Genomic DNA, 17,721 nt, shown 5'->3' on the forward strand with positions numbered 1-17,721 from the left:
ATTTTCTTTCACCTATTTGTATGAAAACAATAGCTCCATTTTAATGTTAACTCTTGTACGGTTTTGTTCTTCTTGTTTTAGCTGAATGACTGTTTGTGAATGACTGTCAGTGCCACAGTAACTAGACATTATCTCTAAGTGGTTGGCCTCTGTGTGTAACAAACAACCCGTGTTGCACAGTAACAATGTGTGTTAGCATTAGCCTATAATGAGCATCGTCAGATCTGATTGCAGAGACTTTTAGCAGAAATGAAATGAGCTTGTTGGCAAAGCTAATAGCAGCTAGTGGCTAGCGTTGTGGACACCTATGCAATGTCTTTGGCTAAAATAGATTTGATTTTCTTTAGGTGCTTTTAACATTTGGGGGTAGGTTTATTGTGTGGCAATCAAAGATGAAATGTTATCTGTTTGTATTGCTAGATTATTCATTTACTGTTAGTCTCCTGAAGAGCAAATAATGTACACAATTGTTTGGCTCACATGTTAACCCTGTAATCTGTGGAGCTGACACAGATGTTGTGTCTTTCACAGCACCTTTGGTCAAGCTTTGACCCTTCAAGCTGATTAGTCAAGTCGTCTAGCAGTGTTTACTAGGCTTTTTCTAATTTGACCATAAAACGTGTAAATAACACTATTTTCTTTCCTAAGGAATGAAGACCTTAAAGAGATGTTGGAGAGCAACAAGGAGTCGCTCAAACTGGAGGCCATGAAAAGGGTTGTTGGGGTGAGTCTTAGGGATTCACATGTATTCTTTTGAAATATGTGTGTGTGTCTTCTCTCAGGTGTTCAGTTTACTATCTGTGATAAGAAAGGTGGAAACAACTCTGTATTGTCTGATTTCTTTTTCAGCTAATTTCCAAAGGGAAAAATGCATCGGAGCTGTTTCCTGCTGTTGTGAAGAACGTCGCGAGTAAGAACATCGAGGTATGACCTTATATATCACAGAACAAATTCCTCATCACTGTTTTCCTCTTTGCCAAAGTAGTTTTTTATGATTCATTACATTCTCGTGTAACACAGCACGTTGGTGGGAACTTCCTCACTTGAATATTTCAACAGACACACTTGGTCAGATAAGTGTAAAACCGACACATAAATACTTTACATTTAAATACATTTTAAATAAAACAAATAAAGTCTCTTTTATGCAAGTTCAATAAAAATGTCTCTTTTATGCAATTTAATAATCAATGATATGCTCCACCATATGCAGCTCTAATAACAAACTAAGAGATACTATATACCAACGGCATTCATGCTTTTACATTTTTTGGGCAGTTCCCCACAGGTTACCTCAATAACAAAATGGCTGAATGAATGAATGAGAATGAATATATTACAAAACTAAAATAAAAGAGGGTATTACAAGTCTTTATAGTAGCTCAACTAGTGTTATTTCTTCATCTTAAACAGTGGCTTAAAGATACTCTGTAAATAGTACTGCACTAAACCACAGCAGAGTTGTGCACAGCCTCTCCCAGTGAATGACCAAACACTAAGCAACAGCTCAAGAGGGGTTCCCATGCCCGTAGCCTGTGAATATTGATTAGCAGCAGCATTATAATCAGGTAGCACGAGGGGCAGCATGCTAGAGGTGCTGCTCGGAGCCCGGCGCTGTGCAAGGCATGCAGCCCAAAGCAGCTCGTGGCAGGGTGGGGGAGCAGGTGGGAGGATGTAATTGGCAGTAGAGAGCCCACAGTCACGTCTCCTCTCTCCACCCTCGTACACACCAGCTGCTAAGGTAGTGCGGTTTCTTCCACACTTTACTCACCTACAGTATGTCTCTCTAAAACACCCTCATCTCTTGTCTCCTTGTCACTGTGAGCTGCCATTGATCCCTGCTAATTAGAGATCAGCGCAAGAGCATGTCACTTATTGACAGTGTTGCGTGATTTCATATTAGTGCGCTTCATTTGCTTTAATTATTGCTGCACTTCAGTTCAAAAACACACTTCATACATGCTTGTAGCTTTCTTTGGCATGCTTGTTTCAGTCTTTCATGTCATGCAGAGACATTTTAAAACTAGTTATTTTTTTGTTTGATCAAATTCATATTTCTTTAAGGCAGAAAAATTGTATAATTTACATACATACCACATAAAGGAACATACAGACAACTCCCTTACAAATAAACTAACAAAAAACTCAAATCTCATAAGATAAACACCCCCTAAAAACCAAATTCTTAAGAAATTAAATTTCCTTTTGATGCTGAGCAAGTTTTAGAGCCCAGACTTAACGGTTCAAAATGAGATCAGCCGTGAGCTTTGTGGCCAACGAAACCAGACCCTGGAGGGCAGATGGGTTGTGTCTGCTTTTATAGAGAGTAATGCCGTTAATTCCAGCAGTAATGACCAGAACGATGATTGAGAACTGTGCTGCACTGCTGCAAGTCAATACTCACTGCATTAGGAGGCATGGTGCTGATTACCTATTAAACTCTTGCCGATTGTACCTGAAATGTAACCTTACCCCTGACCTCAACCTTAAATCAGTTCCTAAATGAAATTATAAATAGATTCTGGATTAAATCCTAATTTCTCCTAATTTCTATTATCCCAGTTCCTGTAGTTATGATCCCACAGGCGTATAGAAATCAGTTTTCTCTGATTTAGCAGACGAGCAACCTTTGGCCTGAAATTAAACTCGTCAGAAAACTGGACAAATATTATCTCAGGCTTTCCTGTGAAAGAAGAAGAGGCATGGAAGCCAAAACACAAGAAGGAGGGGCACATAATTCAATAGCCATTTCTGAAAGGGAACACAAACTCATAGCCTCCTTCTGTGCCTGAAGCAACACTGAAGCACATCTGCTGCTGGAGATATCAAGACAGGAACACTTTCTATACTCAAACACAAACAAACTGAGCCCCATGCTTTAAGTCATTATTGTTCATTGTATTCCTTTGATAGCTGCAGTTATGGATTTGAACACACAGCACGTCCTTTCACATAACCCTTCTAAAGTTTTATATCACAGCTGGTTTCCTAGATTTTTTTGAAAACCCAAGTGCGGCATTAATTCCCCTTTACAGCTGTTAATTGATTGCTGTTTTATGTAATTGTCCTTCGCAGCTTAAGAAGCTTGTGTATGTGTACCTGGTGAGGTATGCAGAGGAGCAGCAGGACCTGGCTCTGCTCTCCATCAGCACCTTCCAGCGAGCCCTCAAGGTAACATTTCTACCCCTCGTCTTTCTATACTTATTATTCCCAACACTGTGAAAAGGTGCTATATTTGAGTATAGATACAGGCTTGGAAAAACTGATATTATTTATCATTTAGAAAAAATGTATGTTATCTAGTGTGTGTTTCTCTTGTATATTGACTGCGTATTTTCTGGCCTTTGTACCCTAATAGCTGCAATATTAAACATATTGTTTTGTTAGATTTGACATTAGAGGTGCAACTAACGATTATCTTCCTTTTAGATCAATCTCCAGATGATTTCCTCAGTTAATGGTTAGGTCTATAAAATGTCAGAAACTAGTTAAAAATGTCAAACTCAGTTCCTCAAAGTCCTTAATCTCCACATTTGAGAGGCTGTAAGCAATTTTCTGCCAATTTTGGATGAAATATTGATTTAAATAAATATAATTTTGTAACAGTTGGTGATAATTTGTCTGTTATGTAATCAAACAATTGGCGATGCTCTATCTGCCATTAGTGTTGTTTCTTCATTATCTCCACCAGCTTACCAACAGTTATTAGTAGGCCAAACTGACAGATTTCTTTCTTTTTCTGTATCTCTTTGCCAGGACCCAAACCAGTTCATCCGGGGCAGTGCGCTGAGAGTTCTGTCCAGTATCCGGGTCCCCATTATTGTCCCCATCATGTTGCTGGCCATCAAAGAGGCGGCAGCTGACCTGTCCCCGTACGTCAGGAAGACATCGGCCCACGCTATCCAGAAACTCTACAGGTACACTTCTGTGCTTCTGATGTGTTTGTAAATATTAAGGCTGCAACTCAAGCTGCAGGTGGAGCCAGTATCTGCTCCTTACCTTGACTGGCTCTCCTTACCTCTACTTTCTGAGCAGTTAATACAGAAACGTTGGGTAATGTTGATATAAGGAGGTTTTTCTTGCAGTTATCTACTCTTATCAGCTGAGTCTTTCTGAGATTGGCATGAATGAAAAGAATGAATGAGGACTTGACATTTGAGCAAAGTAGTAAAACTGAACCCCATAGCACCCGCCCGCGGAAACTCAGCTAACTGACGATATGAACCATTTTTACCGAAACAAAACACAACTCTAATGCCAACTAATGCCAAGCGTTTTTTAAACAATTTTTGTATTTACTATTTACTATTTACTTGTACTATATTTCTGTTTATCTGTTTTATTGTGTTGCACTGTTGGAGGAGCCTGTGACCTAAGATTTTCATCGTCATAAGTACTCTGTAGCTATGTTCGTATGACAAAATAAAAACCTTGAACCTTGAACCTTGAAGCGTCTGAATTAGCACTAAGCGAAAGAGTGCTAACGCACTTAGCACATCACTCACGGTAGAACTATTTTATACTTCATCGGATCTGCACAAACTAGATATCATATGAAAGCTGAGCTTCCACAGATTCCAATGGTATAATTATCATCACTGTGCGACCAGAACTCACGGCAGCGAAGGCCAGCAAAGACAACACACAACTTCACTTTACTGGGCCAAAACGGCAAATACGTCTTGCTGTGTTCTGATCAAAAGTTGTGTTCAATGGCATTAAAACGCATATAAACGCTGCTGAGGGTTAATCCAATGTCTCTGTGTCCCTTTGAAATGATTACTGATAATCCGTCATTAACATTTATGTCAATAAGAGTAGTTTTCATATATAGCTGCTATGAGAGCTACGAGAGTGTATGAGAGCTTCCGGTTTTGGGCATGCTGGCGGCGCATCACTCTCATTCACCAATGGTAATGTTTAGATGGATTTAGGAACTCCCTCTCAATTCTATTGGCTCTAATGTTTAAAAAGAGGTGTCAATCCTCAAAATCGACCAATGGGTTCCAGAGATATGGCAAATCCACCCAAATGACCCCAGAAGTGGGTTTTTTTTCCTAAACCTCTCTAAAAAGGTCACATTTCACTTGTTTTGCATCAATCTTGATACAGCAGGTACTTATTATGTTATAGTTTGGATTCCTAAAGCTTTTAGTCTACTATCCCATCATTCAAGGGTGGTTTTCACTATAAGTAATGGGGGTTTTTTCAATCTGATTTTACATTAAAATAAAAACATCTATATTGATTCTGACTTTTCTACATCCAACTCACAGGTGTATCATTACTTTGAGAAAAAAGATTATTAATGTACCCCTTTTAGAAGTGAAGATGTAGTCATTTGTTCTGGGAATGTCATTTTCGAGCCTGAGACCTGAAAAACAGGCTCGGGGCTTAACAGGTTAAATTAATGGATCAGTTGCATATATGATTTAAAGTCTCACCTATTAACTTTAAAGTGCACTTTATTGATTTGGCATATTTGTATTTAAGTCTTGGAGTGTATGCTCTATTTAGTGCCCCAGGTAGTGACCATGGTAGAGCTGCAACTAGCCTTTTATAGTTCTTATTAAATTATAGTTTAATCTATAAAGTGACTGAAAATGATGAACGTTGGACTTCTTTAATATCCTAAATCCCTAGAAGATGTATTCAATCAACAATCCAATACCCTTAAAATAGTAATTTCACCCTCGGATATGATGTAAAATCACCAGAATAAAGAAACTTCAACTAGAGAATGTTTGGAGCTAAAAAGGACTAAAATGATGAGTCGATTATAAAAATAGGTGCAGATGTCTTATATGCCAATTGACTAACTGGTAGATCAACTTGTTACAGCAGTGTCTGTTACATAGGAATCATTGAATAGTACTGGTCAGTCACAGTCTAGATCAGAGTTTAAAACATGCTCATTGTCAGTTGATGTGACACCCAGACACCGAAGTATTCAGAGCACACAGAGGGGACGTCATTTAATTTGTAAGTCCATCAAGTTTTCATGTTATGTGAATAATTGCCATTCCTTAGTTAACAATATGTCTCTCTCTCTCTCTCTCTCTCTCTCTCTCTCTCTCTCTCTCTCTCTCTCTCTCTCTCTCTCGCTCTCTCGCTCTCTCGCTCTCTCGCTCTCTCTATCCCTCAGCCTGGATCCAGAGCAGAAGGAGCAGCTGATCGAAGTGATAGAGAAACTATTGAAAGACAAAAGCACAGTAAGTACAAAGTGAGAGCTTTACAGTAAATGTCCCATGATGAAAAGCGCAGACCACTGGAGGGCGCCCCAGTCAAGCAGTTCTCCTCTCAGCGCTCCATCCCACAGCTTATTCGGCAATGCCATGGTTTGTTAACACCCACTTAAACCCACACATCTTCAGATGCTCCTTGTTAAGTGTCCATTTGGAAGGAATCTTCGCACTGATGCTAGTGTCAGCTTAATTTTCTCAAAGGCCAACTTCTTCTCTTTTTCCCCCTCAAAATGGACTGTAAATGAGTCGGAGTCTCACATTTGGTGTTTAGGCCGTCACAGACACAACACAGGCAGCCCATTATAAGTCAGCATGCAGCACATTAATTTGAGGAGGTCACAGTGAATACTAAGGGTGTTTAAATGCCAATTTCAAATATGTAGACGTTGGCTACAAAATGCAGAGGGTTTGTACGTGCGAGTCATGCACAGTTTGTCGTGTTTATGTATTCATAGCGTATACCTATCATTATACAAACAAAACAAGGCAGCTTAGGCCAAGGGGGGATGGAAAGCCCAGTACCAGATGCATAGCATATTTAGCCCCGGACGCTAACGAAGACAGATGACTTCTCCCCCGTTGGAGCCCACATTGTGAGGCTGGGGACAGGGAGAGAGGGCACTATCATCACACAGATGCACGAGCACTATCAGTCGCTGATGAATGGGGGGAAATCTAAACATAGTGAATACGTAATGGCTTTCTAGCTATGCATTTTTTAAATGCTAAGTCGCTACGATGAAGAATTTAGAAGTCCCACAACAATGGTCAGTCCTCTTGCCATTTATCAAAGGCTGAACCGGTCGATGGGTCACAGATTTGACTTATATATGTTCAGTTCACCAGTCATGAGGAGAACTGCGCTGCCTAGGAAAGTGGTTGTAAAATGTCTTCTGTAGCTCTGCAGGAGTTTTGTCCACTCTGAGAGAATATCCCCTGATGATGTCATGATGGTTATTTGAGCTTGGAAACTACACATTGTTTACAGCAAGCTACAGTATATGTTGAGTGTCATGTTTGAAAGATAGCGAAATTGCAAAGCAGGGATTGAAGCATTAAACCTTATCCTATATACAGTACCATTCCAGAAAAACAACTGCACCACACTTTCATTTTACATTTGAACATGTTTTTTTCTTCTTATTTCGTTTTTTGACAATCACCGAACTTGCTTTTTATTTTTGTATCTTTACCAAACACTAATGCAAATTCCTTGTGTATAAAAATGTACTAATTCTGTGAGTTGTTGCATTTTCTGTGTGAAAATGACTCACACCTACAGGCAATTTACACTGTAGTTTCTGCATAGCTTACTACATGTTTTAGATACTGGGTAACTACACTACTTCTACCGCTTTCTTTACTGTAGCAGAAAAAGCGTAGCTAATTCTGTTAATGATTGTTTAGTTCCATCAAGTGTCCTAATCCTAATGTTATTAATTACACCTGCTTGTCCTGCTCTAAAAAAAAAATGCTATAAAAGCTTTATTGCCACCTTAATGTATCAGTTCATCACCCATATTTCCAGACATCTAATACTGAGTTATGTGTTAGTGGATCGATTTAACTGCAAATAAGTGAATTAATTTAGGAAACTGGTATTTAGCTGATGTCAGTGTGCTGCCTGTAGCACACGGAAACATTTGCTTATTGTTCCAGTGTGTTTCTGTCGGGGCCTCCTGACATTTACCTTTACAGATGTGCCTGTTTGGTTAAATGGCTGTGACACGCGGCGGCCTGCTTATAGGCAGGATGGTTTAAAGAGAAAATGGGAAGGGCCCGATGACAGAGACAACATAGGAGTTTGTGCAGCTGTTTTACCGTGATGGATCTATTATCCAGCCATTACAAGATAAATGATCGATCCCTCCCACCACCCCGCCCCCCTGCACCCTCGGCAAAATTGAAATGAGAACAGAAAGGAGGGTGAAGGGGGGCGCTATGATAAGGGGCTCGGTGTGATGCCCATTAATTTAAGAGGGAAACAAGTAGGGAGGAAGGAGAGGAGCGAGGGAAGGGAGGATAGGCCGACCCCACACCGGGCCATCAATCAAAAAGCCGCACGTTGTCTCTGGTGTGATGACCCAGCACTTTCTGCCTCCCTGGCACCCTAATTAGAATTCATAGCAAAATAGATGCAAGGAAACGGTTTGGGCCCCTTCATAATTTTATAGGAAATTTATTGTTATTAGAAGAACCATTTGCTTAGTGTGATTTTTCCATTACCGGCTTGTCACGCAGGCTAGATAATACGGTCGAGGAGGGGGGAGGCGGTGTATGAACTCCATAGATTGGGGTGTCAGTTTTGTTGATGGTGCATGTAGTTTACCTTGGAGCTGTGTCTAATGGGGGAAGCTGGTGGAGAATGCACAAAACCTTGCAGCAGGATCCACATGCTCAGAAACACTGCTACCTGTAATAGCCTCAGAGACAGGAGAGGCCTTGGGAGAATACCAGGGGAGAGAAATACATGCTGAATTTACATTATGTACTCTAATTGACTGCTTTGAGTGTGTTTATTGGCAGATATATTAACTAAAAACACCAGCTTTACTTCAAGCTGCTGCAAAGCCACTTTAACATAGCAGTAATACATACATAGTATAGTAAAGCCATGATTTTGTTTGGTCTATACACTGGTAACTGTGAACATTTGTCATTGGAACTACTTCCCATTACTCCCTATTAGGCCTGCAAATAATGATTATTGTCATTTTCCACCTCCTTAATATTTCTAAATGAATCATTCGTCTATAAAATGTAGGACATATTGAATAATGTACATCTCAGTTTCCTAAAGTCCAATGTGATGCTTTTTAAATGTGGTAGTTTTTTCAGTCAAAACCCCAAAGATATTCTATTTCATACGGAAAACAATCATGACATTTCATTTTGAAATGCTGCAAACAGCAATTTTCAAGAAAATGTATTTATTATTGATTATTTTCTTCTCCTATTAATAGACTAATCCATACTGCTGTAGTTACCATAACAACAGTTTGTATCACGTTTTGTGGATTATCAAGAATGATTATATAAATTGGATGTCTAGGCTTTCATAAATAAGCTCTCAATTGCCAGTTTATTATTTATGATGTAGTTTGCTAAAACAAATGCAGTCTATTAAAACAATGAATCATTTTCAGTAAGGTAATAATGCTTCTTTTTGGTGAAGTCGTTTAGATATGTGCTGATCAAATCATTTGAAGGATATAGTGTTGATTTAATCTGTATTGCACACAAAAAAACGGAGGTATTGTCTGTTATATAACCTGTTATTGTTGATATAAATAGGTTGGACATAATATTAGAAACAGCTATTCGTATAATGCAACATATCTCAAGAGCATCATCAACTGCAGCCTCCAAAATGATCATACAGCTGAATCTACACCTCCTTTATCTTTATCATAATATGCATTTTCATGCCAGACTGTTGGTATTACGCTAGCTTGATCATGTTATTACACTTACTGGATCTACCTGCACGTGTCACTGTTTAAATGTAACTAGAATTGATGTGGGTTGTTCTATATATTTAACTTCATACATCAGTGCGATGCCATAAAAAGCAGTTGTTTGATCCTGCAGTGATCCATTCATCAGTATTAGTGTGTAGATGTCAGAAATGCTAATCATCACTCGGATTTAAGGTCCAGATTTCTCAGAGAATATACAGACGGCAGCCATGCACACACACACATATCATACACACACTCACACACAATCAATGCAGGCTCATGACAATGCTGATGGGTAAATGCACCGGGTTCCCACAGGGCCAGCGGGGCCAGAAGGCTTTAATTGGGAAGACCAGATTCTGCTGCCTCTCTCTTCTTCTCCACCCTCGCCTGCCCATGATAATGCTGTTTGCATATTAATACACCGCCATGTCACTCACTCAGTCTCACAGGCAGTCAGTGAAGCCAGCACGCAGTTGGGTGGTGGGGGGGGGGGCAGCCAAATGGGTTAAAAAAATATAAATACATTTTCTCTCTCAGCTGCTGCTTCCTCCTTGGCCGCCTTTCTCTGTAAATTGAACATAAAGTGGGTTTTGTATGTGAGAAAATGTTAATTCGTGGGGAAAATAGGTCTCATTGATGGATTTATTTCACAGGGTTGAGTCAAATAAATGAGTTAAAAATTCAAGTGCAAACCTTCTTTCCTTCTAATTATCAACTACTTAGAGGCGGAACTGTGTGTATTGTAATGAATGGTTTAAATTGGCCTTTTTCTTTCTTAAAGAGGAATTCTCGTGTTTTTTCTTCTTCCAGGGTCATATCTGTTAACCAGTCTTTATTTCTCTAGAGTCTTTAAATTACCACTTAGTTAGAGTTAAAGTATTTGTTCAATTTGTCTGCTACATATCCTCTCAACTTCCATTAACTCCAATGCTAATACTGGAGAGGAATAAATACAAAACAACAGCATTTCCCATGAGTTGTTTATTTTTTACATGTTTTTCTACTTGTCTCCGTTCCTTTCTGTAGCTGGTGGCCGGCAGTGTGGTGATGGCTTTTGAGGAGGTGTGTCCGGATCGCATTGACCTGATCCATAAGAACTACAGGAAGCTGTGTAACCTGTTGGTGGATGTGGAGGAGTGGGGCCAGGTGGTCATCATCTCCATGCTGACGCGCTACGCCAGGACGCAGTTCACCAGTCCCTGGAAGGAGGTGAGGCACTCATCACCTGAGGAAGTGGCATTCACAATATACTTACTTGTGTATTTATCTACTTTCAGGAAATAGTCATCAACAAATGCACTATATCCAGCTGTTTGAAGAAACTACTGAAATGACATCTTCAACAGGAAGACAGCCTGGGAATTTCCAAAAGTATTTAGAGAATAGCACCTCCCTTATCCAATTGAAAGTATAATTATGTAAATGTTTATACTGACACACAAATCTGGGGGAAAGTCGAGATTTGAGTTACATTTCTGTATTTAGATTTCAAAGATTGGGTATTTAAATTATTATTTTTTTACAAACAACATTTTTGAATTTGAAATACATTCAGATATTATCTGCTCAAAAATTATTTCTGGGTAAATGTCAAATAACTCCTCTATAGAAGAGAAGTTAAAAGAATAATTAATTATTGTAGCACTGAAAAAAAAAAAAGGTTACTATAAGAGAAGTACTGTCAATATACAACTCTGTGTGTCACTCAATTTGCTCAATCCACCTTGACGTTCGGGCAATTGTATCTCACAATAATCCTCTGAAAAAACATTGTGCTTTCGTGTAATGTTTGTGCTGTCTGTGTTTCAGGGTGCCACATTTGATGAGAACAATGATAAGGCGTTCTATGACTCTGATTCTGAGGACAAAAAAGACACGACGGAGGCCAAGCCTTACATCATGGATCCAGATCACAGACTGCTGCTGAGGAACACCAAACCTCTGCTGCAGAGCAGGAACACTGCTGTGAGTGAGCTGGACACTTAAACACACATATACAGCCAAATTCAAGTAGTGTGTGCTGCTTAAACCTGGATGAAGGTTTCTGAGTGCTTCCTCTTCTCGTATCTCAACACGGGCTTAAGATAAAAGCTACTCTATAGTCTTATACTGTATAGATGAACACACACTTTGAAATCCATTTCCCAGCAGTAATGCATTTCAAAATACCTTTTCTTTCTCAAATACAACACCGACCCTAGAAACAAAACACACACACACACACACACACACACACACACACACACACACACACACACACACACACACACACACACACACACACACACACACACACACACACCTGCCTACCATATTGTAAAAAAAACAAGATAAAAAAACGCAGTGAGTGCAGATCTCCATCACCCAGGAGCCTCAAGGTCTCTGTAGCTGTGTAGCAGCGGGAGGACAAATGCTCCCAAATGAAAGTGTTGATTAAAATGTGACATGCTGTGTCTTTACTCGCGACAACACAGTGACATCCTCCATCTTCATAGACACCTGAACCTCCTTCATTCTGCCTGCAACGATGGACACACGTCCGCCTGCTATTTAAAGCTCCGCTGAAAAATTACCTTTTATACTGTGAAGTCGGGTCATGAGTGCTTTTGTAGGGCTCTAAGAAATGAGTGTGAAAGTATTTTATTTTAGCATAGGCTAAATAAAAACATAGAGCTTTCAAGTTACAAGGTGCGTTTCTCAGATTTTATTAAACATTAAATAGAGGAAAAGTAACATGAAGAGTCAAAAGTGGGCCGCACTTCACAAAAAGCATAAAAGGACCCCTTTTTAAAGACAGATCTTGGAATGTATTGAAAGGTTAAAATGCAAAGATATCTAAGTGAATTCCTTTGTGTTTTAGGTGGTGATGTGTGTCGCTCAGCTCTATTGGCATGTGGCCCCTACGCAGGAAGTCAACATTGTCACCAAGTCACTGGTTCGACTGCTAAGAAGCCACAGGTAATCCAGAATAAAATGTTCCCTTAAAAATAAACGACTTCCCGTGACACAGTGTATCCATGTCTGATTATTTTCCTTTCTTTTGTGCAGAGAGGTGCAGTACATTGTGCTTCAGAATATAGCCACCATGTCCATTCAGAGGAAGGTGAGTCTGCTTGAGGACTTCAGAACAATATTACTGTCTTGATTGATTGATGCAGTCTGCCTAATAGTACGAATGATCTCCAAACAGGGGATATTTGAGCCCTACATGAAGAGTTTCTATGTCAGATCCACGGATGCAACACACATCAAAACACTGAAGGTAACTACCAGTTTATCTTTTGCATTACAGCATACTGTTACACAATATGGGCTCAAATGAGGGCCAATAAGACATTGAGATTGGGGAAATGATGTTCAGAAATGATTTCACACTGTGGTTGTTTATCACCCATTATAATGCTATCCAAATATCTGCTGGAGACATTGAAGTTTGTAATGTGTAGAACATATTGGTTGTGGACACAATGCGCTTGCAAATCAAAGGGGAGGTTACATCAAGATAATTGCTGTCATGAACAGAGCAGATATTTCAAATGCATGCACACATTTAAAAGTTTGAATTTAAGCAGAACCGAAAAGTTTTTCTGCTTTGAAAATGACACATTTTAATCACATGTTCAAATGTTTTCTACATGTTTAGAAACTTTAATACTTTTTTGCAGTTGTTTTAATAGTTAATAATGTACAATATGCTGCACATCCAAAGCCTTTTGAAATGGAACATTTCACGAATTAAAAATCATACTTCTACATTCCTCTCCTTTGTAGTTGGAGATCCTGACCAACCTGGCCAATGAAGCCAACATCTCCACCATTCTGAGGGAATTTCAGGTTTGTGTTTTCTTTCTAAATTCCTCCCAGTAATTGACATTAAAAGACCAGGGTTACTATTTGGGGTTCTACACTTCCTGCTGTCTCCTCCTCCTCACTTTCTCTTGCCTTTCTTCAGACCTATGTGAAGAGCCAGGACAAAGCGTTCGCCGCGGCCACCATCCAGGCCATCGGCAGGTGTGCCACCAACATCACCGACGTGACTGACACGTGTCTCAGCGGTCTGGTGCTGCTGCTGTCCAACAGAGACGGTACAATACTTTCAGTAATGATTACAGACAACATGTGTTTACCTTCCTTTGTATATTAAGGTTCTCTGACCGTCTGCTATTGTGATAACTCGTTGTATTGTCTTTGCAGAGACTGTGGTGGCTGAGAGTGTGGTGGTGATCAAGAAGTTGCTTCAGACTCAGCCCACCCAGCACAGCGAGATCATCAAACACATGGCCAAGCTCTTCGACAACATCACTGTATGATTCATCATTGTATTACTCTTACCCTTCATGAAAGTTTAGAACGTTTCCAAAAATGGCATTGTGACACCATAATGTTTTGACTCTAACTGCTCCTTCTTTTTGATTCTGACTTGCAGGTCTCCATGGCTCGTGCCAGCATCCTGTGGCTGATGGGAGAGTACTGTGACAGGGTGCCAAAAATTGCACCCGATGTCCTTCGTAAGATGGCAAAGACTTTCACAGCAGAGGAGGACATTGTCAAGCTGCAGACGGTCAACCTAGCAGCCAAACTCTACCTGACCAACTCCAAGCAGGTACATTTAATACTGTGTGTGTGTGTGTGTGTGTGTGTGTGTGTGTGTGTGTGTGTGTGTGTGTGTGTCTGTGTGTGTGTGTGTGTGTGTGTGTGTGTGTGTGTGTGTGTGTGTGTGTGTGTGTGGTGTGTGTGTGTGTGTGTGTGTGTGTGTGTGTGTGTGTGTGTGTTGTGTGTGTGTGTGTGTGTGTGTGTGTGGTGTGTGTGTGTGTGTGTGTGTGTGTGTGTGTGTGTGTGTGTGTGATGTGTGTGTGTGTGTGTTGTGTGTGGTGTGTGTGTGTGGTGTGTGTGTTGTGTGTGTGTGTGTGTGTGTGTGTGTGTGTGTGTGTTGACCTGCACATGGAGGAATAATGAAGCTAACTAATGCTAACATCTGAAATTAGCATCTGCATGATCGTAGTAGATAAATCAAATCCCTGTTATCTAACTGTGCGCTTCTGATTTGTCCTTTTTTTTCTTCACAAGACACAGCATTGTAATATCACACTTCTGGAAGTAAATGCTCAGTTTAAATATACAGCAGTGAATGAGACAGCTTTAACGTAATGGAGCATCTCCTCGCACAGCTTGGTGTCTATAGGCCCATTCAGGGAAATGGGGGTGATTTTGGCCTCTGAGCCGGGTTTATGAGCCCAGACGCTGCCTCCTCAAACGATCATCATTACACCTCATGCTCCTCGTAATGTGTCGGGGAGTAGAGAAGGAGAGAGGAAGAGACAAAGACAATTCAGGAAAGGGTTCAGGTTATAATGTGGGCTTCATGGCGGCAGTCATTTTATGATTTTATGCCTGCCTAAATAATACATGTCAAAAGCTCTGTCTTTGGGCCAGTGGAAGGGTACTTTATTCATCCAGAATGTGGTAATGAGGAGACCTTTTCAAACTGGTGGTATACCAGGTATTTGCTTACTATTTATCCTTGTTTGATCAATTTCTGGGAATAGGACAATTGTAAATAATTCACTTTTTGATGATTAGATTGATACCAATCATTATGTTCCTGGAGTACAGAGCTGGAGCCAGAAGACAGTTATATTAGCTTAGAAGACTGGGAACAGATTGAAACAGACTGACTCTATCCAAAGACCAACACTTTAAAAGCTCTAAAACAAGAACATCTTAAATCTAGTTTGTTTAATCAAAACAAAGACAGTTAAGTAGAAATGACTTGATGTGGTTTTAAGGGGAATGTTGTGCTCCAGCTATTGTACTTCTTTGCAAGAAGCGAGCTGGGGCATTGGCTTCCTGAAACTTCAAGAATGTCGTCATGATGTTTTCTTGGCCAGCAAACAAATACGTGTCTTTCTTAAGCCAGATCATAAACCACCAATCTTTTCCCACATATGCCTTTTACTCCCGTCTGCTGACTTATATGTTACCCAACTTGTCTCCTCCAATCTCTTCACTTTCACCCCCCTTACACATCATCTCTGACCCCAGACTAAGCTGCTGACCCAGTACATCCTGAACCTCGGCAAATATGACCAGAGCTACGATATCAGAGACCGAACACGCTTCATAAGACAGCTGATAGTGCCCAACGAGAAGAGCGGCGCCCTCAACAAGTACGCCCGACGCATCCTACTGGCCCCCAAACCAGCCCCTGTGCTCGAGTCTTCCTTCAAAGGTACTAAACACACATTACATCCTCTAAATAGGTAGAGGTTTTAAGATAGAATACCATTCCTCTCACGTTTGGTTATTCATCTAAAGCTAATCACTGAATCCATATTAACTGGACCTCTATTTCACATCTAGTGACTCTATTTCCTGTAGTATGCAAAGTGGATTTAGACAGTAGTTTTATTATTCTGGTGTGTCTTTCCCGCTGAAGGGCAGGTAGGTCAGACCCCTTTACCTTGGACTAATGAGATGGGTAAATTATTGAGCTAATGCTCACCTTTTTCAGACACTGGGAGGAAAAAAAAATCTCCTCATTTAGCTGTCTCTTTTCTCTCTCTCTCTCTCTCTCTCTCTCTCTCTCTCTCTCTCTCTCTCTCTCTCTCTCTCTCTCTCTCTCTCTCTCTCTCTCTTCTCTACTGAAGGGACAGAAACAGCCTTCAACACCATTAAAATTCAGAAGTAGTTTGCACCTACTGGATGTTTATGGAAAGTGTTAACCACCCCTGTCATTCTTAATATTCACAACTTTCTTTTTCTTTTTTTTTCTCTCTTTGGTTTGCAAAGCACAGTTTTTAGAACTAACCTCCCAAGACACTCATGATCCTACTGGAGAGAGAGAGAGAGAAGAGTGAATGTGTGTTTGTGTGTGTGCAAAAGCAGAGAGCTGATACCTATAACCTAACTCTTGTATTAAAGGTCTCTATATGAACACAGTGACATTAGGTGGCTTTTCTTTTATCCTCCATATGGCTATTTCTTGAAATGTCAATCAATCAATGTTTATTTATATAGCCCATATATATATATAGAAATGTGCTTTGTTTTTGGTCGTACCTTTTAATGTTAGTCTCTATTTCACTAAAGTGACCTCCTCCTTGCTTTACACCACTCTCGTATTTTCAACCCAGTGCTTTTTTGTCATTTTCCTGTACTTGCAGATCGAGACCGTTTCCAGCTGGGCACTCTCTCCCACAGCCTCAACACTAAAGCTGCAGGATACCAGGAGCTCTCTGATTGGCCAGCTGTTGCTCCTGATCAGTCTGTGAGGAACGTGGAGGTCATTGAGCCAGTAAGAAAACCAACCTTAATGCCACTCTCCTTATCATAGTTTTACCTCCTTTGTGTTTAATTCTAACACACAGCTGTTTGTTTATCCTCTCTTAACTGTCAGCATCCCTGCAGAACGAAATCTTTCTCATTATGTCTGACAAACATTATTGAATGGTTTCATATTGTTTTGACGTTAAAGCAGTGGGTGTTAAAAGTGCAAAAAATGTTCCTTTTTATATTATGAAAAATATTGTTTGTGATGCTGGGTTTGGATTGGGTTCACAGATGAGAACTTTTTAAATCGTGTACATTTTAAGAACCAAACATTTAAAAAACGTAACGGCTTTGTTTTTCATTGAGGGATATTATTGACTGTGTTGTTTTTTCTCCGAGCACCAGCTTTATTATTGTTATTTTGTAGCACCTAATGGGGATCCAACAAAAAACTAACACAACAAAGTTTATTTCTAGCTTTAAGTATAAGGTTGATTTAACAGAGAACAAATCTGGAAACTTGGGAAAAACGGATTGAAAACTGACTCAATCTGGCTAATTGACTAGTTCCATTGCATCCATTAAAGGAAACAAGAGGTATAAGGCGTTTATATCCAACTCTTTACAGACTTCTAATGGCAACACACTTTATTTTGTTAGTAGTTGTTTGGCCCGTTAGTATAGTTTTTTTTATAATAATGACATTGCAGTATAACTAGTTGTAGAGGAAACTTCTGTGTAGC

General features: G+C 40.0%; 1 protein-coding gene across 3 annotated transcripts in view; it reads left to right on the top strand.

Moving 5' to 3' along the window:
• ap3b1a (adaptor related protein complex 3 subunit beta 1a) overlaps positions 1-17,721 on the top strand; it is a 51,796-nt gene that overhangs the window by 4,672 nt on the left and 29,403 nt on the right. For all 3 annotated transcript variants that reach the window (XM_034238906.1, XM_034238904.1, XM_034238905.1), the window contains 16 exons: positions 649-724; positions 850-924; positions 3,076-3,171; positions 3,757-3,917; positions 6,146-6,212; positions 10,736-10,918; positions 11,519-11,674; positions 12,570-12,667; positions 12,758-12,812; positions 12,900-12,971; positions 13,481-13,543; positions 13,662-13,794; positions 13,904-14,013; positions 14,136-14,312; positions 15,752-15,938; positions 16,873-17,003. In XM_034238906.1, the coding sequence (XP_034094797.1) occupies positions 649-724; positions 850-924; positions 3,076-3,171; positions 3,757-3,917; positions 6,146-6,212; positions 10,736-10,918; positions 11,519-11,674; positions 12,570-12,667; positions 12,758-12,812; positions 12,900-12,971; positions 13,481-13,543; positions 13,662-13,794; positions 13,904-14,013; positions 14,136-14,312; positions 15,752-15,938; positions 16,873-17,003 (1,840 nt within the window). The remainder of the gene's footprint in view (positions 1-648; positions 725-849; positions 925-3,075; positions 3,172-3,756; positions 3,918-6,145; positions 6,213-10,735; positions 10,919-11,518; positions 11,675-12,569; positions 12,668-12,757; positions 12,813-12,899; positions 12,972-13,480; positions 13,544-13,661; positions 13,795-13,903; positions 14,014-14,135; positions 14,313-15,751; positions 15,939-16,872; positions 17,004-17,721) is intronic.

Source organism: Gymnodraco acuticeps, unplaced genomic scaffold (genome assembly GCF_902827175.1).
Source record: "Gymnodraco acuticeps unplaced genomic scaffold, fGymAcu1.1, whole genome shotgun sequence".
Lineage (NCBI taxonomy): Eukaryota > Metazoa > Chordata > Actinopteri > Perciformes > Bathydraconidae > Gymnodraco > Gymnodraco acuticeps.